We start from the raw sequence: 27862 nt of genomic DNA, 5'->3' as shown, positions 1-27862 counted from the left end.
TAACCCAAGGAAAACAAGTATATTTTAGTGCTAGAAGCCAAAAGAGTAAGAGAGGCAGGATTTACTTCTGTCCATTTAACAGGACTAGAAGACATGGGAATGAAGAGAAAATTTTAAAGCTTTGGGACAGATTGGCTGGTCACATGACCAGAAGAGACAAAAACTTGTTCTGTGACATTGCTGTAATAAAATGCCTCATTATTTCTTGCAGTTACAGAGAGTTATCAATTTAAAAAAACACAGTGATACCAGACCAAACATATCAAGCCAACAAGCAATTATATTATGATATACTTACTGAGACTAAAGGCTCTTAAATAAATGGTAGCTTGAGACACTCTTCCATCCAAATCTTTTACATCCAATCAGAAATGTGCTTATCTATTCACTTTCAAAGTTGTACTTGTGCTTTCTTTAAGTCCTACTTCAAGATCTTCATTTGGAAAACCTAACCATTAGTCTCTCTTTAGACAAATCTAACAGAAATTTCTGTCTATCCTAACCACTAGACTGTTTGAGTATTTCAAAAGAGTAGTGAGTTTGAAATCACCTATATAACTTCCTTTTTATAAAAGGTTAATGAGGAAGCCAGATAAGATTTTTATAGGATTTTCTCTTTCTAAAATGTTTTTGAAAAACAGAACAGTTCAGTATCCTGACAGAACTTAGGAAAGAAAAGAAGAGCAAAGCCATTTACTAGGGCCTTGGCACTGAGCTAGTTGCTTTTCTGGAAGTCTTCTTTGATGCCTCATACAACACTTTGAGACAGGTATCATCATCCCTTACCTCCCTTCATCCTACAGGTGAAAAAACAAAGGTTCAGAAAAGCCAAAGATTTTACCTAAAGTAGCACACCATTAAATGGCCAAGCCTGAACTTGAACCTGGGTCTTCCTAGCTTTGTATCTGCACTCTTCATCACCATGCTACACTGGGAAAGAAGATGGAGGTGGCAGTAGAAAACTGGCATTTCTTCCTCGTAATACAGATATCAGAATCCAGAAATGAACCACTGCAGACTCTTTGTTTCATTCGAAAGTTACCAACCACATGGGTGCACAAGTGTGTACATTGAGACACACCAATATACACATACATGCACACACACACAGAGCTAATCTTCCCAAACTGAAATGTCTCCCAGGCCATACGTGGGCTTTTCTTAAAGGTCACCCAACAGGCCCCAAGGGAAAGAAGGGTTTGGTCTGAAATGTTTTATATTTCCTCTCACTTTTTTAAACATTGGAAAATCCATTTGGCTCAGAGAAATGAATAGCAAAAGGAGTTCTAACTACTTTGAGCCAACAAAACGTAATGGAAAAAGGCAAGAATATGGCTGGACTTTATTTTCTTTTTGCTCAACACATCCCATCTTAATTTGAAAGGTAAACAGGCCATGCCCAACATACCGACTCTTTTCAGGTGAAGTTATCTAGGTTATAAAAACAAGCAACAACTGTGTTTTCTTTATTCTTTAGTTCACGGCTGACAGAAATAGCTTCCAAAATAAATCAAAGAGGCAAATATTGCTCACAAGGGAGCAAACCCACAAATTGACCCTCCTCTGATAACTGGCTTTTGTGAATTTTTCGTCTTTCACTTAATTATACTTGTGTGGTATTATCTCAAAAAAAGTGTGCTGCAGAAACCAGAAGAGGAAAATTTGAGTTTGCATATTTGGATTATTTAAATAGGAGAGAGAGAGACTGTTTGCATATCATTAGTTAGTAGACCAACATTCCTGAGAAATTACAAAAACTGTCAATTACAAAAACAAGTAATTTTGCAACACCTCTTTCCATAACTCCCAAATATTAACTTCTCTGGCTCCATAATACACCTAATGACTTGTAACTTCAGTCATGCTAGTGAGAGTGACACCCATTTTTGCCATGTAAATTCAGCTCACCTTTCTTTATACTACACTTTCTTCTGCATATTAAAGCCAAGCAGTTTAACAAAAATCATCTTCACAGTTAGAATGTGGTAAGTTTCCTTTAAAAATAAACTCAATATATTGATGGATTATTTAAAGTGATATTCATCACATTCTTTTCTCCAGATGTCACTTAAATCAAGAATTAACTACATGGAATAATTTAAAGCAGCATTCTTCAGAGCTCTAGTTGTACGGAAGTTAACAGGTATTCCACTAAAAAAAAGAAGGTTGTATGATCAAATGTAAATGCTTTGGAAGAAATTAAACAGGGTCCCCTTGCTTTCCTCTTAACCACAATATTTCACAGAGCCTCTAACATGCAAATATGCATTGGGTCCCCCTAAGAGAGAAAGGGAACACACCATTTTCCAAGATAATTTGCATGTAGAACACTCTGTTCAAGGAGTATCTGTTTCTCAGAGCCACAGGTCCATGGACCACACAGGTCAGGGATGTCTACTGAAAGGCCAGGTCTCCCTAAAGATAGGGAATGAGCTGGCTGATATTCAGTGTTCAAGTCAAACACTCCACATCTGTCTACTCGGCACTCCCAGAGCACACTGATCTTGAAAACAAAAAGGCTTTAACCTCACAACAAATGTTCAGGGATATATCTTAGGGAAAACAGGATTAGGACAGAATGTATATAAAGCTTGATTAGATCTATGAAAATATGTACGTATAGCACCATACCTAGCAGGAAGACCATTACATTTAGACATTTGCCTAATGAAGGGGAGAAAGGGACTTTCGTGGCAAAACCATTTAAAATATTTGGTCTTTCCTAGCCAATAATTGAGAGAGATCATCCAATTACATTTAATGTTGAAAATTAGTAGTATATGACATAAGTTAAAAGGTCACAGATTTCTTTTCAGCCTTGAAAACATATTAGAGCTCTTTAATATGAGTGCAAATTAATATCTGTGAAGATTAGATACATTTTTCAATCAGTTTTTTAAAGAAGAAATAAAAGCTCTCACAATAAAAAGAGTAACATTTCAGGTGAGTTTGGTATCAATTGCAGATTTACAGACACTGAGGTAATCAGACACATGCAATTTACTATTTTGGCCGGTCATAGGAAATGGGGTATCAGGAAGCCAAGCAAAATTAATGTTTATAGGTACAAAAAGTTCCAATGTTTATAAGTACAAAAAGTCCCAAAGTTGGAGAGTTACCAAAAATACCGTGCCATTTGACTTTCTGCTTTTGAGCACTCCCCAGCAATAAGGAAGTATGAACCTAGATGACAGAACGATCTAATTGTACTAACTCCTACCTCTACACTGCTGAAGGAGATATGAGAAGCAGTTGTTCTGTCTTTAATTGGGAACTGAATCTACTGAAACAATATGTCAGCTCCTTGTGAATATGAAATACAACCCGAGCTTTTGTGCTCTTTACCCAACACTGACATACCAACTTGAATTCTGTGCTATTACATCTCACAATGAAAACTGAATTCCATACCCTGCTTTTTGTCCAGTAACACTAGGACAAAAATTTCCATCCTGCTTTTAACCAATGCTTCTGATTCATTTGTTTCAAGGACCAGCAAGGGTCTGAAACATGTGTGAAAAAGGCAGAGAAATACTCACTCTCTAAGCACAGCATTCAGAAACAAAGCAAGACCAAAGGAAACTAAAGCTGCCCTGAGATGACAAAGCTATTGCCTCACTTCCTATAAAGCAACACACACTGACAAGATGAGCAGAACCAGCAGGAACCTCACGTAGCAAGAGACCTTCACCCTGCTTGAACTGTCATGTCCCCTCGCCCCACACTCCTCACCTCCTACTAGATTTTTTTCTAAGCTCTTATCACCCAATATTATAATTTCCTATTCATTATGTCTATTGTTTATTGTATAACTTGCTTTGGTAACAGCAAGGATCTCTACTGGGTTTTGTTTCTTTAACTGATAGATCCTGGAGCCTAGAACAGTTCCTGGCATACAGATGCTGCTCACTAGATTGTTGCTGAGTGAATGAACAGACAGTGCTATTCTCTGCCATCTTTGGATCCTAGAGTTCAAAACACATGAAAAGGATTTCAGTCCCTTTCCTTTTTACCTAAAAGTCATGCTGAGGCTTCTCCCTACCCAAATTCTCCCTCAAAAAAAACATTTTTAAAGAAAATTGGTATGAATTAGCTTAAAAAGGTGCTACGTTGATTAAATAAACAAGGAAATTTTATTTTACCTTAATTTGTCTGTTAAAAAAAGAATGCTTAGTAAAGCTTGGTAATAAACATGCCTCTTTATAAATGATTATACTTCCTAAATGATTCCTTCCTCATTAGTCCCCTTGATTTAACCACCGATCACTGTAACTAAACTGTTCAATTTCCTTCACACAGTCAGGGTATTAAACTGTCATTTGTCCAGTGATTACTGTACGGTCTGTATAATAAATATTAACAGTCTGCCCATACAAGGCCTACCAAAGCAAAGATAAATGGTAAATATTGAATCTAGGCATCAGACCCTCCCCTCTACCATTCTGAGATGCCAGCACTCTTCCTGTCCGACTCTTCACCAGCCTACCCTTAGTTTTAAAGTGCTGTTGATTCAAATAGACTCGTTTACAGGAGAGAGACAGGGACATAAATGAAGGAAGGGTCATCTGTTTCTGGGCCTATGAACACAGGCCCAGAGTAGCTGTATCTTACTAGTTTTTTCATTTTTCATGAAAATTTTATAAAATTTGTTATTTTAAATTTCTCAATCAAAAAAGAAAGAAAGAAAGAAACCTGTTGAGGCCAAATGTGGCCTATGGGCATCAGTTTGCGATCTCTTGTTAAAGCCTCAGCTCAGAGATCACTGCCACCCAGAGGCCCCTCCCACCTTCCCAGCCCCAAGTGGGTGGATGCTCCTGGGGGAAGCCACAGCAGCCACCCCTGACTTCACCACACTCTGGTGGTGCTCCTTCAATGTGTCCATCTTCCCTGTGGAAAGTATCTTACCCATTTTTATATTCCCAACATTCAGCACTGTGCCTGGCACATAGTAGAAGCTCAAAAAATGTTTAAATAAATGAAAAATTGAGTAAGATCACCTGGGCTCACACTTCTGTAGTTACTTTGAACTTGTCAGTCTGTTTCCTAGCTTTATACCCTAACCAACCAATCTTCAGGGAAACGTGCAATGAAGGTCACCAGCATTGGTATCAAGTGTCAAACTGAAAGAGACAAACCCACATCTGGAGAGTTACAGCATTTCTCTATTAAGAGGAATAAGCGGCCTTCAGCAAATTGTGAAAATTGGAAAAAAGAAAAGGAGATACAATAACGTTAAACAGTGGTATACCATGTGCCTTGTAGGAGCTGAACAAGTATATAAAAGAAAACTCAGTAAATTACTACTTGATTTCTCCATCATTCAAAATACTCCATGAACTTCTTACTGATGAGAGTTAACTAATACATGTTAAAAATGTCTCTATTTAGTTTCTTAGCTAGAACTTTAACAACAGAAAAACTGTGCTTACCCATCAAATAATTAAATTTCACACACAAATTTCATTCTTCCTAAAAACCAGTATATAGAGAATTTACCATTTAAGATACTATTCAGAAACAGACCCAAATGTGGAATTCCTCTCCACAGTAGTGTATACAACTGTACACACTACTCTCCAAAGTAGGATCACATTGCAGCAAACTCAGCTTCTCCGTAATGGATCAGAAATGGATCCTATGCCTTCATAGCTCTTCCCTTTGTATTTTCTCATGATGAAAACATCAGGGAAAACTTACAGCTGTGCAAAAGATGCACCGGCATTCCTGGAGTGTGGTCATCTTGTCCAAAGACTGTTCACACAGGCAGAGTTTGCAAGTGACAAGAGGAGCCAGAGCCAGGTCTCCAGGCGTCGGGTTTTCGGCAGTCATGGTGAGATAATGCAGCCTACCAACTGAGCCCATCAGCCTGCTCAGCCGCTTTAGTCTCCTTAACCCCTGCAGAAAGGTGCAAAGCAAAAAATACTATAGTCAGTGATACAACTAATGTTTAACCAACACAGTTGGATACCAACAGAGAAAACCTCACCCTCTATGATGTCTAAGTGTACAGTGAATACATTTCTGAAAACCATGGGCAAGGTGTTCCTAAAACTGAAGGTGACCTCACTGCCCTGACTCAAGCCACATAAACTATGGGAATAGAGTAATCACTATGAGCAAACACTTCATTTAGGAGTCATGCCACTACAATCAATTCAATAGATTCAAAAATAATTAAAAATAGGATGTCACCCAAAATGCTAAACGAAGAACTAACATATGATTCAGCAATTCTACTTCTAGATCTGTACCCCCAAAAAAATACTGAAAAGGGGACTCAAACAGATATTTGCACACCAATGTTCACAGTGGCATTTTTCACACTACTTAGAAGGTGTTAACAATCCGAATATTCATCAATAGATGAACGGATAAACCAAATATGCTATAAATATAAAATGGAATATTATTCAGTCTTAAAAAGGACTGAAATTCTGATATATGCTACAACAAGGATGAACCTTGAAGACATTATGCTAAGTGAAATAAGCCAGAGACAAAAGGGCAAATGGTATATGATTCCATTTATATGAAGTATCTAGAGCAGTCAAATCCACGGAGACAGAAATTAGGAAGGTAGTTACCAAGAGCTGGAGGAAAAGAAAACAAAGTTATTATTTAATGAGTACAGAGTTTCTGTTTAGGATGTTGAAAAAGTTCTGGAAATGGATAGTGTGATGGTTGTAGAACATTGTAAATACAATTAATGCCACTAAGTGATACACTTCAAATGTTTGAAATAACTTACATATATCTTACTCCAATAAAAAAATTTCAATAGGGTGTTAGTATTAATTGTGTTCCTTCATGTACAATATTTCATTTATTATTTTGCAACCATAAGATTTGTCTTCTTCATTTTATAGAGGAGTTGAGGTCCTATGATGTTAAGCAACCTGCCACAGTTCTCCGAGTTTGTACAAGGCAGAGCAAAACTCAAACCTCCATCTTGGGGGGCCAAGCCCAGTATCTGGCCCATTACACCAGAGCTGGCTCACACGTGAATATTATGTGGTGGGATGGAGCAGGGAGAGAGAGAAGTAGGAAGGCAGAGGGAGGAGGGGAGGGGGAGAGGGAGAGACAGAGAGAGAGAACCGTGAAGTCCATGACCACGGCTACCCTAAGTTCACTGAAACTTTGCAAAAATAAAATGGGTCTCCACACATAGCATAACTATAGGAAAGGATATTTTTACACTGAAAAGTAAAAATTATAACTAAAGTCCTTCCACTAGATTGTTTTTATCCAGAATATCTTTAAAAGAGATATTCTGATATCTTTTAAAAGAGATTAATACCTGTGAAAATAAGCTTCGTGCACATTCACAGTTTACTAGTATATTATACCAAGAAAATTCATGTTCTGATTAAATAAAAGCAAAATCCTGAAGTTCTTACTATTTTAATAAGAGTATGGCAAATTCTAATAAATTTTTCCATAGAATAATTGTAAATACCCTTTCTCCCTATAAGAACCAGACTTTTTCTTCCCAATTTTGGGGCAAAAGAAATGGCATGTTCAGCATCTGCTACATGGTCCCCAGTTGCTTAAGTCTCAGTAATAGGTAAAAAAAAAAGTATTAAAGCAATGGAGGGAAAAAACAAATTAAATGAGTTGGAAAGAAAAAATCTATGGTATGTAACTACACTGACTTTCTTAATGTCATACCAGAAATAGTCAACAGTTAGTAACTCCAGTAATGTACAGTTATTTAGGGTTTTTCACCTACTCCATGAGTGGTAGTAGAAGATTTGATTAAAAATAGGATGCTAACCAGTGATTGATTTGCAGTATGATACCTCTTGGGAAAGGGCCAATAAGGTTCAAGACACAGTGTTCTTATTTTATTAACTATGAATAGGTTATCATTCAAGAGCAAATTAAATTCAAATCAAACTGTATATCAAATTCAGGATTTTGATGTTAAAAAAAATCTCTTTAGGGTAAGTTAGGGATAAAAATGAATTATTTTACCTCTCCCCTCTTCCCAGTTTATGCTTAGAAAACTATCACCCATTTGTTTCTCCAAGACTCCCCAAAGCACACCAAGGCTCATCAATCTTCCCCAACCACTGTCTTCTCATCTCTGTTTTCCTTACACTGCTCACACCACATATTCTGAGTTATCTTCCCCCCTAAAAAAGACAAATCCCAAGTCAAACAACAAGAAGCAAAGTAGCCTATAAATGCTTCCTGAGTGGTGAAAATGGGAAATGACACAGGCCAGAACCACGCCTCCCCACAAATGCCAATTACACTTCTGAGCCCATCTGAGGAAAGCTGCAGTGAATAGATAAGCCTTGCTGTTTCAACCTAATAAGAGATCTAGGTGCTCTTCAAGAAAGTCAATTATTTCTCAGTCTCAACCTACAATATTTTTTAGGAGACATTAAATGACCCAAATTTTTAATGCTCTCAAAAACCATAGACATAATTTAATACCTTTAAGAAAGTATACCTTAGAAATAGTTTTCTTTGGAAGGCAGAACTAGAAATTGTTTTAATCGAGGCCATCTGAAACATAATCTTGTCCCTTAGCATATACTTAAAATTTTACTCCTTAGTTTGTGACATATAGCCTACAGTTATGAAATCAAAGTTAAAAAAATTTAATATATCCATCATCTCCAAGTTTCCTTCTGCCCTCTTTATCATTTTATGTACATTATTAGAACACTGAATATAAGATCTACCCTCTTAGAAAACTTTTAAGTATACAATATAGCATTCTTTTTTTTAAGATTTTATTTATTTAATTTTAGAGACAGGAAGGGAGGGAGAAAGAGGAGAGAAACATCAATGTGCAAGAGGAACACAGATTGGTTGCTTGTTGAACACCCCAAACCAGGGACCCAGTCCATAACCCAGTCAGGAGCCAGGACTGGGAATCAAACCAGCAACACCTCCCCCGCCCCACCCCCAGCTTACAGTCCGACACTCAACCCACAGAGCCACAGAGCCAGGGTTACGATACAGTGTTCTTAACTATAGGCATTACGTTGTTCCACAGGTGTATACTTATCTCTAAACTCATCAAGTTGTGTGCATTAAATACATGTAGCTTTTTGTCTGTCAATGACACCTCAATAAAATGGTTTTAAATATATATAAATTTTGAAAATTTATTTATATAAAAATATTTCATGACAAAACTTTTTATAAAGCAGAGGTCTGTTTTGTTTAAAAAAAATGCCAAGCATTCCAATCAGGGCAATTACTTATGACTCAGTGAGAGAGAGGAAAGAAGGCACATATTTCATCTCTTTGAGATATGTAACAATCCAAAATAATGCTTCAAAAAGGAGTGATTTATTTTTCTGTGTACAATAACACCAATTCCCTAAAGGGATGGCTTTCAAATGTTTTTAAAGCAATGGAATTTTATGAAAACAAAATCTCCGGTAAATCACTGCTTTCTAAAAGATGAAGCAGAGGAGTGCTGGTTGAAGCAACACTGGGAGGCCCAGGCCAGGTGCTGCTGACCTTCCCCTCAACAGGCTCCCAGGCCCCGTCACAGAAGCTGAAGGCTTCACCAGGCCCAGTTTGAAGACCAGCGCTTTGGTTTTCACTCTGTGTAAAATCAACAGTGAGCATTTTAAAAATGAATGACACATAGTGGGCATTTCATGAAAAAAGAATATAAAACAAGAAATCCTGGAACAAATTTAAAGGACATATGGACAAAAACTAGGGGGAGGGTGGTAATGGGAGGGAAGTGGCGAAGGTTGGGTGGGTGGACTGGAATGGGAGTAAAAGGAAGAAAACTGTACTTAAACAATGATTAAAATTTTTAAAAAATTAAAAAAAAAAGAAATCCTTTCACCATTGATGCATTAGAAATTAAGCTCTTCAAGCAATAATCAGGAGAATCCTGATGTTCACTAATGAATTCCCCTGCACTGGAGATATCAGAATGGCTGGCTCCATGGTGTCCTCGTTTTCTTCATTTATGTCTTGTTAAAATTCACCAGTCTTCACAACCAGAAACTACCAAGAGTAGAAACTCACCCCCAACCCAAACTACTAGTAAATGGCGAGATTCAGAGGGGGTGTGCACAGGAAGACTGGCAACTCACTCACAGCTCCTCCTGACCCTTTCACGAGACCACACGTTCAGAGGTACACTGACGAGTCACTCCTCCCCTCCAGTTTGCAAGAAAAGTCTTCCTCCCACAAAGCCCATAACTCATTCTCACTCAACTTGTTTTGCCTCATACTTCACATTTTACCCACAATAAGAAAGTCACTGCAATGTTCTACTCTACTGCTTGATTTAAACCAGTGACAATTATAATTACTTTACCATTATTACAAATGTGATACTTCTTACTGGGTGTGAGGAACCCAACAAGAAAATAATTTTTGCCAGAGAATGACAGGAAGGAAGGGAGGGAGGGAGGAATAAGGAAGAAAGCAAGGAAGGGAGGGAGGAAGGGAGGAAGGGAGGAAGGAAGGAAAGAAAGAAAGACAGCTGCCTTCAGATTTAAACTTTCTAAGGTAGGTGGTAGGACTGGGGGGGGGGGGGGGTTGGTGAGGGGCAGACTTCACCCAAATTATAAAAATGTCACCTGCTTAAGTATAACTAATCACCTAATAGGACAGAATGGCTGGGGCGTGCAAGGAAGAAAAAACACTCTAAAGCAGCTGATTTTTCAATTACCAGAAAAGGGAAATCAGCAGTTCCACCTATTCTGAGCATCTCTTGCTCTAAAAGTGTTCATTACACACTTTTACATCAATACTTGCATATGAGATGCAAGTATTATCTGATGGGAAAGAACAGGAAAGCCACCTTTTCCCCCTCATGTATTTTCATTGGAATTTTCAAAGAAAGGAATACTTCAGAAGTGGTGTTGGAAGCACAGGATGTATAAGGAATTTTCCTGAAAAAGCAATCTGCTCCAAAAACAGAGGGTGGGAGAGCCAACATTCAAAGTACTTTTAATTAATGTATTTATGCCCATTTCACTACCTAAAATCACAGTAGTTATTCCATTCCACAAAAAGATAATGTGGTTGCAACAGATAATATTTTATTAGGATGCTTATGTAGTTATTTAGGAATTTTTACACCCTTCTGCAAAAATGTTAAAACTTAGTAAATTGATAAAGCACCATTAAAGAGACTAAGAGAAATAGAAAGCTACCAAAATGAACCAACCAGATATTACTGATGTAACAGAATATTAATGTATGTAAAAATCCAGTTGGTCTGTAGTGAGGTCTCAGTTCCAGGTTATACCATGAAATTCTAAGAGAGTTACTCAAGAACAAGGGACACAACAGAAGAACAGGTACACAAATAGTCTCAAAACGTTTGCATGCCCATGCAAGACACTAAGTCATCCCTGTGAGGTAACTGAAAAAAAGATTTGAATACAGGATGACTACAAGGGGGAATGACCTTTTCAGGAAGGGTAGGTGGTGGGAAGGTACAGCCTTGCATAATGAGAGATTCTCATGAAGCCAATATTCTAGTAGAGCAGAAAGAAACAGTGATTCTGAGACCTTGTTAGGAAAGCTCTCCAATACCAACAAAGAATGACATGCCAGGCAACCAGCTTCCACTCAACACAATCTGAAATTAGCTTGTATTGATATTGGCACTCTGCCTAACGCAATGATTTATTTAGCTGCTGGTTTATGTTCTTCATAGAAGCTATTAGTGGCTCTAATACCGACTGAGTCTAGTAGAGTATGGACATTCTTTAGCCATTTGCTGAAGTTCTACCGTAAATTTAGTCTGGAATGGAAGGTAGACCAGCTGGCTGGTAGAGTAGCAAGGGCCATGGGTAGTACGGGTGGTAAGTGTGGCAAGGACTTATGGCAGACCTCCATGTTGGCCAGTGTTGTGGTTCTATTCCTGGCTTACACCTTTGACCCACTCTCTGGTCACTCAGGGACTGGATGATCCAGTGTACATCCAATAATATCAGAAAAACAGTTCTGCCCTGAGAGAGCAAAAACAAACCCTCAGGACATACCCTCTCTATAGTAATTAGAGAAATGCAATTACTCGATTATATTTTATACCTATTTAATTATTTTTAAAAAGAACAATGCTCAAGGCCAATGAGTAAATATATGGCATCACACGTAGGACACTTGGTCATTATTTGAAAAAAAAATAAAATAGATTGGAAACTATTCTTTAGAATAAATAAACCCAATAACTGCTTGATTTTTAGACATGATAGAAATAAATCTTCACCTTTGTGATGCTGCAACATTGCTGGAAAACACTGTAGATCACTGAGCCTCGGGTCTAAAAGGGAAATTCCATTCTCTTCCCCACTATTTCAAATCATCATTTAAAGGAAATCAAGAAATGAAAAAAAAACAATCTTTAATTACTTAGTTTTAACATCTTTGTCTCATCAGTTTCCAGGATGGCAATAATATCATAACTTTGTAATCGGAAGACCACTATCTTTTAAAATGAACTGATATGCTAATATATCTCTATTAACTTGTCTGTGGGTGAAAAGGACAAGCACTCCATTAGGATGGGCATCTTAAATATTAGCAGGCACTGTGTCCCAGACAGTCTCTCTACTATTTGAAATTAGGATATGAATAAAATCTGTTACAACCATTTTAATAAGATCTGATTTTTTTCCAGCTATATTGAGATATAGCTGATACAGAACATTGTGTAAGTTGAAGGTGTACAATGTAATGACTTACTATAAATATTTTGTGAAACAATTACCATAATAAAGTTAGTTAATAATTCATCACCACATGGAATTATAATTTTTATGGTGAGAATAAAAAGATCCAATTTTTATATTTTTCCTTCAAAATATGCAGGTGAAATATATGGAAAGAGATACAAGATCATGGTCAACAAAGATCATGACATTGTGGCAAACTAATTCTCAACCCTGTAAGGCACAGAGCACCTGGGATATCAAATTTTAACATTGGCAAAATGCTGATCCTTTTTCTAAAAAGCACATTTCTTTACTTCTTGCCTTCTTTTCATATTCTCATTACTACCACAGGGTAAAGCCCAAGAGGAGGAAATCCATTCTGACCTTTCCTAACAATAAAAAAAAACATCAAAGAAGGCAGGAGTGAGAATAATAACAGGTCAATGATATTTTTGGCATTGTAATTTTACATTCATCATAGTAGCTCCCTCCTTGACACCACCATGTGCCCTGCCCACCCCTTTTTAATCAGCGGCTCCCTTGTCTCCCACAATTATTCATACAGCCCTGCTGAATAATCTTCTTTCCCTTGCCTGGCATAACAACAAAGCTCAGAAGCAGGAAGGAATGCCACTCAAAGGCAGGTCAGACAATGATGTAATTAACAAATCAAGGAGAAGTGTTATTTCAGAAAAGCTCACAGGAAGAGAAGGGCTGATTTCTTGGGTCATGACTTACCAGCAAACTGCAGTCACTGAAGTACAAATAGCTAAATCAATGTTTTTTCTCCAAATGAGTAAAAGCACATGTAAATACTGCCCTCTCTTATGACAGTTAAAAGTTTCGTATAGCAATTTTAATTAGAAACAAATTTAAAACCAGTTTGGGAAAGGAATCTCCTCCATCACACACTAAGCAAAGTGCAGAGTATTCATTTTTGTATGTTTTTGCCAAATCACTTTCTTAAAAAACCAATAATGCAGAAAACAAAGTCAACACACAAAGAACTGTATTGCATAGATGTTAGGTGCTGAGGGGTGTAGAGGTGATTAAATCCAGCACCTACTTATAAAGAGTAAGCTAGCTGAGGAAACTGTCAACAAGTAGTTTCATGTAATCACACACAGGACAATTTGTGGGTTTACAGCTTCAGCCACAAGTCCAGTGTGTATGATCACAAGAGAGAAATGAGATGTCCTGTGCTATCCTTCCAAACAAAGAACCAGTTGACTAAAGGTGTAGGACTCAAATTTATGACTGCAGAGGAATTAGAAACCAAAGAGACAAGGCTTTCCAAGCACGCTCTTCCGTAGATACTACCAGCCATGTGATCAGAAGTATCTCGAGCTATGAATATGAGATGTGCATTTCACTTAAGTTGTTGTGTTTTCAATTCAAGGAAGGGATCTAATCATAGATGAGAATTTCCTCATTCCATGTTGCAAAACCATCGATTACTTTTATTCTCTTTAATGTATTGTTTTCCATTTTAAAATAACTACTACAATATGAAGCATTGGGGTTACAATTACTCATTGACCAAGTAAATAAAAATGCCAAAGTTAATTAAAATAAAATATTAGTACAAGACCTCCCACTATGCCTAAAGTGAAAAAAGAAATTAAAATTAAAATAATTAATAAATAGGCTTAGATGTTATGACTCTTCAGGTGAAAGACATCTGAGAAGCCATGGTTGAGATGACAAACATCAAAGTATTTTTCATGCTCAGGTAAAACAACATGAACTGAGAACTACCACTCTACCATTAGCTTGGAAGTTCAAAGTCACTTCCAAGTTAATGTGAATTCCATGAGGACAGAGGCCACAGCTTATACTTTATATGCTGAGCACCTAGCGTTCATACACCTGGCAAACAGTAGGCACTCAATATTACAGTAGATAAGTTTTCTGAATGTGCATGGGAAAAAGAAAATATTAAAGGCCTGGTTCTCATCTGTATTTACTTTCAGCAATTCAAACCCTGGTAATTTACTGCAGCCAAGGAACTTCTATAAATTAAGGTGGGCATCCCCCCAAAAAAGTCACAGCACTCGGGAGCAGTGGCTGCAGACACCTACTCCGCACAGCCCCAAGTGGAAAGCGTGACTTGTGGGGTAGCTTGGCCCCTTTGCCATATTCAAAATAATTAGTTGCACAAAGTAAGTTTAGTCCCAAAAACTGTTTGGACTTTGTTCCTCTATCAACATCTAGGTTCAGCATGATTCCTGACCTCTACCTCAAACTGGCAATTTCAAGCACTTTTCCAAACCAGGGGCAAAACACAAGCCAGAGTTAGTTTTAAAACACCACAGAGAAATGATTCTCATGTCCTTATAAATGTTTCTAAATATCTAAAATATTGAAAGTACTTTTCAAAAAGAAAAACTGAAATATACTTTCTCAGATATAATGTATTCATATTATTGAAGAGAAAGATAGTTTCTAGGAAGCTAAACAGATAAAATAAACTTTTTTCTTTCTAAATAGAGCATAACTTCTCTCTGTTGTACAGTTTGGCTGAGAAAACTTGGTTCATAATCTGGGAGACCCAAAAACTAATTATTATTTTTTAAAAAAAGACATATCTTAAACTGACCTAGTTTGGAAGTCTGAATGCCTTTAAATTGCCAATGAACTGAAACCATTCATGAGAATGGGGTTTTTGAATGCTGAGAACGTTCTTGGGGCTCAGCACAAAGATATTTGGCATTGATGACTGTAAATATTTGTAAAATTCTGGGTTTAGACAGTGTGACCACATTCAAACCTCACTTCCAGCACAGTAGTGTAGAAGCAAGTTATCTAGGGTGATTGGTTTGGGGGTGGGGAGAAATTGGTTGGTTTGAGTTTTTTGTTTGTTTTAAATAAAAAGCCAAGCAACCCAGTTCTGCAACTAAACATCTTTTTAACATTCTCTACACGTTTTACACGTTTACAGTTTCAATTAGTCAGAGGCAACTTTTGAAACAGGTTTTTATTTCCCTTCCTATTTTTCTCAGTTTACGCCCACTACAAAGGATAAAAATGCCACACACAGGTATGCAAGAGTAAGGCATGAATTGGGAGAAAATGAAGCCTTGGATTTCCTAATACCATTCTCTCCAAGTGGCTTTGTAGATTTGCTGTGGCTATTGTTCTATTCCTCCCTGCCTCTTCTCCTCAAATAGTTCCAGAAGTACTTCAAGGACTATTACACATGAAAATGACTAGGGTTGGGAAGGGTGGACAGAGTAAAAAAAAAAAGAAAGAAAGAAAGAAAAAGAAAAGAAAGGAGGAACCAGCATAGGAATCAAATGAAAAGGACCAGGGTTCAAGAGGCTCATCTCAGTGAAAGCTGCAGCTGATACTTTAATTAGCCAACAACTCAGTGAAGACTGGCTGGGTTCCTTCTGCCTCTTACCCACACCCTGAAAACTGAGTCATTGCAAAGTTCATTTTTTGCTTCTGCTTAGACACCCCCAAACTGCTGCATCAGAAATGTTAGATACATTTTTTAATTCATACAAACATCCAGGAATCTATGTTCAAACAAACATCCAGAAATCTCAAGGTAGTCAATAGAAGAAGACAGATAGTCCCATTAGGAGCCCCAGCTAATGTTTTGATAAGATATGTGTGTGGCAGAAAGAAGAACATGAGAGACTGTAGTGGATCCGTGAATACAGAGGACATTTTCCCAGAAAGGGGGATTTATTTCTGAGAAATCTGAATAAGAGAAGTATATGCATCAGGAGTAGACTTATAGCAGAATCACTGAAACTACAAGAAAAGCAAAAGGTACCCTGGAAGGGGCAAGCAAAAATACCTTTTCTCTGCTGAAATAGCAGAAATCAGTTTCATTTTAACTTAAATTTGATTAGAGCAGTATAAGATCACAGTTTCACTGTTTTATCAGCAATTACTTGACAAAATAATCAGCATAACATATGGCCAAGATCCCATGGATAATATAACATCTTGTTCATATCTACATGTGTCAACATACTGCTATGCATTTCCAAGTAACAGCAGGTAAACACCTGAGGTTATGCCAACTTTTGGTCTCCCCTTAAGACATTGGGAGGTTTGATCTAACCTTGAATTTTTCAACACATTCTGTAGAGACTGTTTTAGCAGAAATTAAACTAGTTTCTTTTACCTTTATGAAGACATCTATTTTTAAAAGTTAACAGGTGTTTAAGGCATTCGGAATGATTTCAATTCTGTATGGTTGAAGCACTCACTAGACACAGAACGTAGAGCTAAAAACCATGGTATCATAGTTTCCTGTCTGTTTTTCTTAGTCCAAAACCATTCCCGTCTTGCAATGCCTGTAGCTTTTATTTATTTTTTTAAACTTTATTTTTATTGCCTGCAGTTTTTTAACAGCTTACTAAACCTACCTGGCTGGAGAGCTATGTTCCTCCAGCTGCTGGGCTTCTCAGCAGCCTTCAGCACGCTCACAGGGGAGGAGGAGCTGTTTCATTCTCTTCCACCGTCCTCCGAGCTCTGCAGCTGACAGCTCTGCACTCTGCAGGTCTGTACCAGGACTCGGGCTCCTAGACCTATTGGCCCGGAGGAGGAGGACCTACAACCAACCACCCACTGCCTTAGGAGCCTCCGTGGTGCCCGGGAACCTTGCAGCGCGTGCGGTGCTGCTCGCCAGCAGCGGCGCCCGCAGCCGCGCGTTTATTTACACAGGAAGCGCAGGCGCCGCACTTCCTACTTCCCATGTGAGTCGCACTTCAACCGCAGGTGATGGTCTTTTAACCCTGTCCGAACCGGCCGCCAGAGCCCTGGGGTAATCCAATCTTCCAGCACTGGCTCCACTAGGGAGTACCCCTCTCTCGTCCCTTCTGGGACGGCTGCTGCGGGGTGTCTAGCGGCAGCCCCGTGCGCCCTCCGTCCAGCCCGGGCAGGGGCATGCCGCCTCTTGACTTTCAGAGCTTGCTGCTTCTCTGCACTGTGTCCTCCCAGAGGGCCTCTGTCTCCCTCCTTCCCGGCTCTTTAAAATTTTTTTCTTCTACCTCCAACAACCCCAACCTACCTTCCCACCTTGCTAGACAACTGTTTTTAGAAACACGTCCCATGCAAATCTCACCAGAACACCATCTATCTAGTTATTAGAATATTATTGACTATATTCGCTGTGCTGTACTTTACATCCGCATGACTATTCTGTAACTACCATTCTGTACTTAATCCCTTCACCTTTTTAACCCATCTCCCCAAACCCCTGCCCACCTGTCAACTGTAGAAATATTCTCTGCATCTATAGATTAAATTGTTAGTAGATATGTATTTATTGCCATTTTATTGTTCTTTTTATATCTCCTCCTCCTCCTTCAAGAAAACCCTCTAACATTTCATGTAATACTGGTTTGGTGGTGATGAACTATGTATGGTGTCAGAGAGGTATGAGATTTATCAATATGATCACTTAGTAAGTTATATAATGTTTAATCATGGTGGTGTACACCTGGAACTATTGCAATATGATATTGTATGTCAACTGTAACTGCAAAATAAAAAGTGATTTAAATTAAAAAAAACACCTTGTACTTGATTTGTCCTTTTGTGTCCAATGATAAAATGAAAATTCAGGCAAATGAAATCAAGACCATCTTAGTTTACCTCATAAAATACAGGCATGCCTTTATGAAACAATGATTTTGCTTTAAATGCTTTGTCAACAAATTGTGTGGGGAACAATTAGTAACCTAATAGGTTGTACTCTCAATTAAAGAAAATGTAACAAAGTAATCCAGAAACTGTGGGAGACTATGGCATGCCTTCCTCTCTCCAAAACCTTAGACAATCTGTCTAATGTCTAAAAAGAATATACACCTACTTGCTCCCCCAGATGTCAAAAATCACAGTCCCAAATCTGTTGCAATTTACAAATGTCTTTACTCTGATACAAGAATCTTTCTGTGCTCACTCTGCAACCTTGCTGTACTTTTGCAACTGCACACAGAAATGTGCTTCCTATAGGGGAGAGACTAGCAAACCCTTAGTGAAAGGGATCTCAGTGTGCCAGGGAAGGAGAAGCACACAGCAAAGTGTTTCTCGGCTCTCCATGTTGAAGAAAACCTTCAGATCAAAGTTGGGTGCTGAAGAGTATAGTATATCTATGTGTGGTGGTGGGACAGGCAGGAGGACCAGCCCACTAGTCGGGGAGGAAGGAAAAGGAGAGGGGAACAAGAAACTCAGAGAATTCACCGTGGGGACTCAAAGTAATAGAATCAGAGGATATTTGAATTTGAGAAGGTCCCCTAGCTAGGTTAGTCTAAGCATTTAATTTTTAAAGTGAGGAAACTGACGTCCAGGGAGATTTAAGTGTTTGCCTTCAATCAGATAGGGAGCAGAGCTGGAATCAAACCTTAACCTGTCTCAGATGCAAAAAGTACATATCAATGAAAACCACCCCATGGATGTCTAACCTCAAATTTAGCAGTAGCTTAAGTTCTAAGATAATCAACCTCAAGGTATTTTCTGGTGTAGTAACTGCTGTTGCTGGATAGGAATCAAGATGCATGAAGCACCTTCTGGGAGGTGAATGTATTCATTAATGTTGATGCAAAAAGTTTGGCACCTTAAACCAAAATTTGACTGAATCCACTTTTTAAATTATCATGCTATTGAGTAATAATCTTTTATCAATGGGGTAAGGGGAGATACGGCTGCCAATAGGAATGAAAACATGGGTTAGGCAATTATCAGTCTGCCTGTTGTTATAACTGGCAGAGAGGAAGGAAAATATATTGTATACTTTTAAAATATCAGCATTATTTTCAACCATGCAAGTTTATAAAAATTGCATTCAAATTTTAGTTGAACTGAATAAACATGTAGAACACTTCAGGATTACATGACCAATTGTTTCCGATCTGCCTAATGAGTCCACCTAGTGCATTCATTCATTCCCACAGGCAATTATTGATCTCCTCCCAGAAAAGCACTGGATACTTGGAAGAAAAAGCTGGATGTGGTCCCTGTCCCCTGATAGCTCTCAGTCCAGGGAAGAAGTCAGACAAGCAAACCCATTATCGGGGTATTCTGAGGAGTAACATGATAGACTTACATGTGACGTGTCATGGGAACAAAGGGCAACATAATTTAATTTAAGGGAAGGGGCTGATAAAGGAATTCAGGAACACATCCCTGGAAAAGTGACTTAAACCTGAGTCCTCAAGTGGCCAATTGGGGAAGGTGGAAAGAGGCAGCAGCCAATGCAAAGGCCTAGAGATGTGAGATTTCAGGCGATACTTTTTATAATTCAGACAGAATGGATGCATTCAGAATAAAAGAATGAGAGCCTGAACTAACAGTAGTGACAAGTGACATGAAATAGAAGGAAACAAATGGAGAGAGATTTCAAAAACAGATATTATTAAGACTGGAAAGATCTGATTGTATGTGGGGGATAAGGGACAGAGGAGAGCCCAAGCTGTACCACTAACTGAGACTGGGAATAAAGGAGGAGCAGTTGTAAGGAAAATCATGATTAATTCATTTTGGTTCTGCAGAATCTGAGGTGCCTCCAGGACATACTGGAAGACTTGTCTAGTAGGCCGGCAACACAGAGAGATCTGGGGTAGAGAGTCTTCTAGGAATTACCATCATTTAGGTTGTGGCCGGGGATGAGATGACCAAGAGCTGAAATCATCCACAAAAGTCAGCATGCTGTTGAGAGAATCAGAGGCTTTGAACCCACACAAACTCTATCATCCATTCATTATTACGTAAGTTCAAACAAGTTTTTAACATACTCAAAACTCAGTTTTCTCATCTATAAGATAAAAGTGATGATATGCCTCTCATAGGTTTCTGTGAGGTTAAAGGAGATGACACTATCCAATCCATGGGGTGGCTGGAGCTGTGCAGTACCCAACCTGCTTGGCTGCCCAGCACGGGCCAGTCCTGCTACACAATAGGAACTCAGTCAGTGTGTGTCATCTAAGAAGGGAGGAAAAGGGGATGTGGAAAAAAGGGATCATCAAAGAGGACCAAAGGAACACCAGTATTTAAAGGGCAAATTAAAAAGAAGCCCTCAAATAAGTCTAAGAAGGAACTGCTTCTTTTAGACTGGAAAAGTGCATGTAAATTTTGATATCTCAGACTGAGAAGTAGAATCCAGCCACTATCATCTACAAAAGTGGTTTTTATCTTTCTCAGCAATAATGGGCATAATATTACAAATTATAGAGATTATAGTCCATGTTGACCTTCATCATAATAAAGAATTATTTCCTAATCAGAATTACAGACTTACTTTAAGAAAAGGAAAACCACATGTTGACATGAATGGTAAGTAGTCCAAACCATAGTATTGTATTAATGTGTAAGACATCTATAGTTATATTTAAAAAATAAATAAATCCAAAGCATAGTTAACATTTTCCCTATATATGAGGCAAAACTATATAGAAACATATATACTAGATTACTAGATATTTATGTGTAAGACTCTTATATATAATATATGCTTTAGTATATAATAGATAATATCAATAGATAATAGATACATACTGTAAAATGCACTGTAGTCCTACAAAAGGGGAGAATCAACATGTGGGATTTCTTCTTTGGAAAAGTGTTCTCTTTAATATGAAGAAAATTCAAGATTCATTCTTCTGCTGTTGAAATTAACCTTCTAATCTACCTTAATATGTAAGTTATGTAACTTAGATGTGACATCTTAGTTATATTCTGTGTTAAAACATAAAATTGTTTTAATGATTTTTTCAGTTTCAAGAAATCAGATGACAGAACACAAGTGTTGGGAAACCAGCTTCTGCAATAGGTACAGTTCTTTCTCCACAGGAAAAAATTTAAGGCAAAGGTCATGGTGTTCTGCCACTGTCTATGTGGTCACTTCTCATTTCCAAATAGCTACAGTTTCATTTGCGTTTTTCTGTTGCATCTAATGGTGCTCAACTTATATATTCAAGTCAACCTTTATCAAGAATATTGAGTATAAAACTAAGAGTAAGACCCAGTACAAGATGAAATTAAGAACATTACAAAACAATGTGATATAAACTATGCCAGAGATATACTCATGTGGGGATGGAAGTCAAACTATACATGGAAAGTCAAAATTTAACTCAGAAATGATCATCTAGTTACCTCAGACTTAAAAACAAAAGTTTTCCAAATGCTGGGGACACGTCACTCGGTTCTATTTCATACACAGCAGAGCATAGCAACCTCTAACAGAGCAAGTCAAAACAAGCTGGGCCCCAGCAAGAAAAACCTGACCAGAGTATAGTCATGGGCTGCAGAAGACTTCTCAGTCAACATGGAGCACATGTGTGATTAGTGGTGTCATAGGTTATAATGGAGCTGAACTGAAAGCAACAAATGAACAAGACAAAAAAATAAATAAATAAAAATGCATAGACACAGACAACAGTAGGGTGGTTAGCAAGGAATGGGGGGGTGGTAAGGGAGGCAGTAAAGCAGGGGTGTCAAACTCATTTTCACCATTGGCCACATCAGCCTCTCGGTTGCCTTCAAAGGGCCAAAATAATTTTAGGATTGTATAAATGTAATTACTCCTTAACTGTTAAGGAGTTGAAATTACTAAGGGTAAAGGAGGTCAAATATATGATGACAAGAAGAACTAACTTCAGGTGGTAAAGACACAACACAATACACAGATGATGTATTATAGTATCATACACTTGAAACATATAACTTTATTAACTAATGTCACCCCAATAATTTAATTTAAAAAGACACATCTGTTAAATGGTACATTAGGAAAAATGAAAATGTAAGTAATATGTATGTTAAATGACTTTTATTTTAACCAGTGAAAAATAAGTATAAAAGAAAATTTAAATCATCGATAATCTATAGTACATGTTCTTTTAAAAAATAATGGAGCTGAAAATTCCTATGCCTTGTAACATCACAGCCATCACAACATCACAGCGCATGCAGTTCTCATTTGTTTGTGGTGATGCCAGTGTAAACAAACCTACTGTGCTGCCAGTCATATAAAAGCACAGTGCATGCAATCATGTACAGAACATCCTTCTTGATAATGATAATACACAACTGTGTTACTGTATTTACTAAACTACACTTTATTATTTTAGAATGCACTCTTTCCACTTATAAAAAAATGTTTGCTGCAAAACTATGCCATGTTATGCTGGCAGCAGCCACAAACATTTCGCATTTGCCCCATCTCTTGATTGCAACATTTTCTCTTGTGCTTGATTTAATCTCAAGCTGTTTTTTATAGTAACACACAATACAGGCTTGTAGCCTAAAACAATAGGTGTATAGTAGTCTATACCATCTACATTTAAGTGCATTCTATGATGTCGGCACAATGACAAAATCACCTGAAGAGGCATTTCTCAGAATGGATGCCACCATTAAGGAGCGCATGACTGTAGCCTCAAACTGCCACTGCCTTTACACCACATGAGAACCCACCATGACCCAAGATGGAGAACTGAACGAGAAAGCAAGAGTCCAAAGGGTTCAATTGTTCAAGACTCTTAACATTCCACATGTAATACCACTAGCAAGCTGAGGTCATGAGCACAATGAGAAAACGTATTTCAGCACTCTTGTTCATCAACTAACTCTAGAAAAAAATGACTCCATTAGCCTTGAAATAAGATTCTCCACTAGAAATTCAGATGAAATAGTCTTGAGAATCTTACATTTGCAAAGTGTGCATTAATTTCTACTAATATTACCATCTCCTCCAAATTCCTGTATATCAGATAATCAATGAGAAAAAAAAATCCTCAATGTTCCCATAAATTGTCATCCAAGACAATGCACTTGGTATACAGCAGGGGTTCCAAACCTCCCCCCACCCCCGCCCAAGTCACCAAGGATACTTGAGGGAAACTCACCTGGATTCCACCTCCTATCCCATCCCCCTTCCGACCCCCCACCCCCATTCTGGGCAAAAGCGGTCCTTGGTGCCAGAAAGGTTGGGGACTGGTGGTGTACAGGACATAAGAGCTCAGTTTCTGCATATATATCCTACATGATAAAAAGGGCTTGACTTAAAAGTCAAAATTTTCTTGGCTTAAATCATGAGGAACTTCATTCTTCAAATTAAGATTCTACTCTACAGGGACCAAATTACTCAAAGATGGGAAATTCATAGATGTTAATTTTCCAACAAGACTTTCTTTTAAATGGGCCTTAAAAACTTTTCTCTGTAACATAGATGTCTGAATCCCTTCTTTTCCTGCTTTCTCCCTTTCACCCTTCTTGTCCCTCTTCCTGCAAAACAGTGAATCATAAAATCCCCAGTGAAATCAGAAGCCAGATAGAACCAGCAAATACTATCATCTGCAACAGACCAAAGAAACCAAAATTACAGGCATTGAACCCAGGGCTAAATGAATGCTGGATGGAGAAATGCAGGTGCCTAGAAAGGGAGGGATCCTGTTCCATATTCCACAACAGGAAAAAAAAAAAAGAAAGAAAGAAAACTACACTGGGAAAGTCTGTTTCCCTTTCACATCTACCATTTTTCAACTGCAATCCTCCATATTCTCCTAAGAATGTCTTAAAAGGGTTGGTTCAGTATAGCTCCCTAGAGCCCATGCCACAGCATAGCCCTCACAAGGGGCAACACAGAGACTCTGCCAGGTATTAACAGTTGTAGCAAAAACCATAGACTCTGCTCAACAATGCTTGCATTGCCAAGAAAATGGTAGAGAGATCTTTCTCAAAAATCAGTGCTCCTTAGGTGGACCCTTCTCATTCCCCTTGGCCCCTGGAGAGGAATCATAATTGATTAACTATATGAAGATCAGTTTAGATTAAAAATATGAAGATCAGTTTTGATAAGCCATAATTGCAGTCATGTGACATGTCTTTGCAAAGTAAAATATCTTTTTCCAAGGGACTCACAGTAACTTTTAAACTCATACTATGCCTGGCCCACATAACTATATTTATCTCATGGAAGTCACTGTGTCACTAGTTGCAAGTAATAAAGGATGTCATAAAGCCAGCACTGAAGCAAATGTTTCTACCCACAGTCATTTCTTTTCAGATACATAGGTTTTCCTTCCTCTTCTAATTCAGCTCTTCCTTCCTCAACTTCGGCACTCCTTTTGTATGTCTATCTCCCTCAGTGGTCTGTGAGAAGAGCATCATAATACTTTTTTTTACCTTCTGTTCACATCAGCCCATCATTCACCCATATACCAAAGTTAACAGCCTGTGGTGTCTTCTAAGCATCTTTCTCTGTGTTCACTGCATTGTAATGGGGTATGCTCACACACACATACCATTGATCTTAGTTCCGTGAATTGTCACGTTCTTTGTCCATTGAGCTTTAGTGTTGCTTATATTTTTCCTATTTATAATAGCTCTTTACAGATATGAACATTTGGCTGTAATACATTTTACCAACACTTTTCCACACATAGCTGATGTCTACTGATCTATTTTATGTTACTATTTCCATAAAATAGTTTTTGATTACATATGTTATGATATTCCTTCCTTTCCATATATTAGCCTCTGGAGTTTCCAGTTTTAGGAAGATTTCCAAAGCTTCAGATTGTATGTGTGTGCTTTCCTAGATATTCTTGTGAGATGTTAATTGTTTTGCACGAAATCCAACTTACCAGTGTGCTTTCCTACAATAGCCATACTACTAAGACAGGAAGTCAAAGCAGCCCTACCTAATACATAGAAACAAACACAAGGAGGCTGCCCAAACAAGGAAACAAAGAAACATGGGCCAAATGAAAGAACAGAACAAAACTCCAGAAAAAGAACTAAACAAAATGGAGATAAGCAATCTATCAGATGCAGAGGTCAAAATACTGGTTATTAGGATGCTCAAGTAATTCGCTGGATACTTCAACAGCATAAAAAAGACCCAGGCAGAAATAAGGGTCACACTAAATGAAGTAAAGAAAAATTTACAGGGTATCAACAGTGGAGTGTATGAGGCCAAAAATCAAATCAATGATTTGGAACATAAGGAAGAAAAAAACATTCAATCAGAACAGCAAGAAGAATAAAATTTCAAAAAAATGAGGCTAGGCTAAGGAGTCTCTGGGACACCCTCAAACATTCCAACGTTTGAATCATAGGGGTACCAGAAGGAGAAGAGAAAGAGCAAGAAATGGAAAACTTATTTTAAAAAATGTTGAAAAAAAACTTCCCTAATTTGGTAAAGGAAATAGAGATATAAGATCAGAAAGCAGAGAGAGTCCCAAACAAGATTGACCCAAAGAGGACCACACCAAGACACATCAGAATAAAAACGCCAAAGGTTAAAGATAAAGAGAGAATCTTAAAAGCAGCAAGAGAAAAGGAGACAGTTACCTGCAAAGGAGTTCCCATAAGACTCTCAACAGATTCTCAGAAAAAACTTTGCAGACGAGAAGTATTCAAAGTGATGAAAAGCACCTGAAACCTAGATTACTCTGTCCAGCAAAGCTATCATTTAGAATGGAAGGGAAGATAAAGGGCTTCCCAGGTAAGGTAAAGCTAAAGGAGTTCATCATCACCAAGCCATTATTACATGAAATGTTAAAGAGAGACTTATCTAAGAAAAAGAAGAAGATCAAAACTATGAACAGTAAAACGGGAATAAACTATCAACAACCGAAATTAAAGAAAAAAAAAACTAAGCAAACAACCAGAATAGGAACAGAAGCATAGATATGAGATCATTTGGAGGGTTACCAGCTGGGAGGGGAAAAGGAGAAAATGGGGGGGAAGGTGAGGGATTAAGAAGTACAAATTGGTAGATACGGAACAGACAGGGCATGTTACCAACAGTATAGGAAATAAAGTAGCTAAAGAACTTATATGCATGACCCATGGACATAAACTAAGAAGGAGAGATTGCCAGAGGTATAGGAGGGTACTAGGAGGAGAGGAACAAGGAGGAAAAATTGGACCAACTATACTGGCTTGATCAATAAAATATATTTAAAAAAAACTCAAAACATTTCCAAAATCTGACTGATAATGGAGTACGAAAAGAGAAAATACATACTGTATGCTGAAAACTTTTTTGTATTCAATATCGGCTTCATCACAAAAATGTTATAGTTCAGGTTCTTAGTGTATGTAGAATATAAAATCTGACAGTTACTTCTATTTCTATCAGTTTGTTTGAAAGAAATCAATCATTTTTAATGGTTGCCTGGGACTGGATGTGAAAATGGGAGTTGACTGCAAAGTGGCAACAGATAACTTTTAGGTGTGATAGAAGTCTTCTGAAACTGAATGGTAATGATGGTTGTATGCAGGATAAATTTACTAAAAGTTGTTCAACTTAACACTTAAAATGTGTGAAATATCTGGTATATAACATTTACCTCACAAAGACATTTAAATTTTTTATGATAAACTTTAAAATAAATTTAAAATAAAATTCACAATTTAAAATAATTACATTTCAGTAGAAGGACTGTTATAAAAGATATACTTTGTTTCTATAAATTATATAAAAAAATAAACCATTCAGGAAAAAAATTCAGTTAAATTTCTATTTAAATAATCTGGTAATATTTTTATAAAATCGGCATACTCTGTGAAAATTTCTCTTCTGCCAATGGAGCCAACAGATTAACAATAACTATTTCACTTTCCTTATATATATAAGAAAATTGAAAATGGGTGAAATAGCTTTAAGGAGTCATTTGATCTAAATGAAAAGTCATGCTTCATGGAATGAAATGTAATGACTTCTGCAGCTGCATGTGTTAAACTGTAGCCTTTGTGCAAAAGGCTATTCTTTAAATAATTAAAATTATTTTAAGTATTCTTAAAATAATTAAAAACTGTTTAAGAAGATACTGCTGCTGCTTCAGTAGATATATGAGTTACATATTCATCACCATCTTTCTTAAACAGAAATTCTGTGCTTGATTTTTCATTAAATTTTGTACTTCTTTACCTCATTTTCTGCCAAAGGAGATTATTCCAAAATAAATGTTAAAGTTAATAAACAATAAAATAAAGAGCTATAGATTACACTATACAAAAATGACAAAGCCACTATACCAAGAGCATTCAGACTTTCCACACTAGCAACTGACCTTGCCAACAGTCAGTCTGGTGGTCTCATGCTTGTCACAGGCCACAGAGGGGCCATGACCCAAGTAGAAACAGAATAAACAGCAGCAAGTACTTCCACCACCGAGACTGGAATGAGTTAGTTAGCCTTGGCCACCAATGGAGGAACTTGTCATTTTACCAGC

The 27862-nt window shown here is 37.6% G+C and overlaps 1 protein-coding gene across 5 annotated transcripts in view; it reads right to left on the bottom strand.

Moving 5' to 3' along the window:
- RNF144B (ring finger protein 144B) overlaps nucleotides 1-27862 on the bottom strand; it is a 160109-nt gene that overhangs the window by 51780 nt on the left and 80467 nt on the right. For 4 of the 5 annotated variants that reach the window (XM_045847114.1, XM_045847115.1, XM_045847116.1 and 1 more), the window contains one exon: nucleotides 5698-5895. In XM_045847114.1, the coding sequence (XP_045703070.1) occupies nucleotides 5698-5862 (165 nt within the window). In that variant the 5' untranslated portion in view covers nucleotides 5863-5895. Of the gene's footprint in view, nucleotides 1-5697; nucleotides 5896-17041; nucleotides 17420-27862 lie in introns of those variants that run through there. The other variant, XM_045847113.1, reaches the window with a different exon arrangement.

This window comes from Phyllostomus hastatus, unplaced genomic scaffold (genome assembly GCF_019186645.2).
Source record: "Phyllostomus hastatus isolate PE091 unplaced genomic scaffold, TTU_PhHast_1.1 phas_contig_524, whole genome shotgun sequence".
Classification (NCBI taxonomy): domain Eukaryota; kingdom Metazoa; phylum Chordata; class Mammalia; order Chiroptera; family Phyllostomidae; genus Phyllostomus; species Phyllostomus hastatus.
The sequence above is the reverse complement of the archived record's forward strand: the minus strand, read 5'-3'. Positions and strand labels throughout refer to the sequence as shown.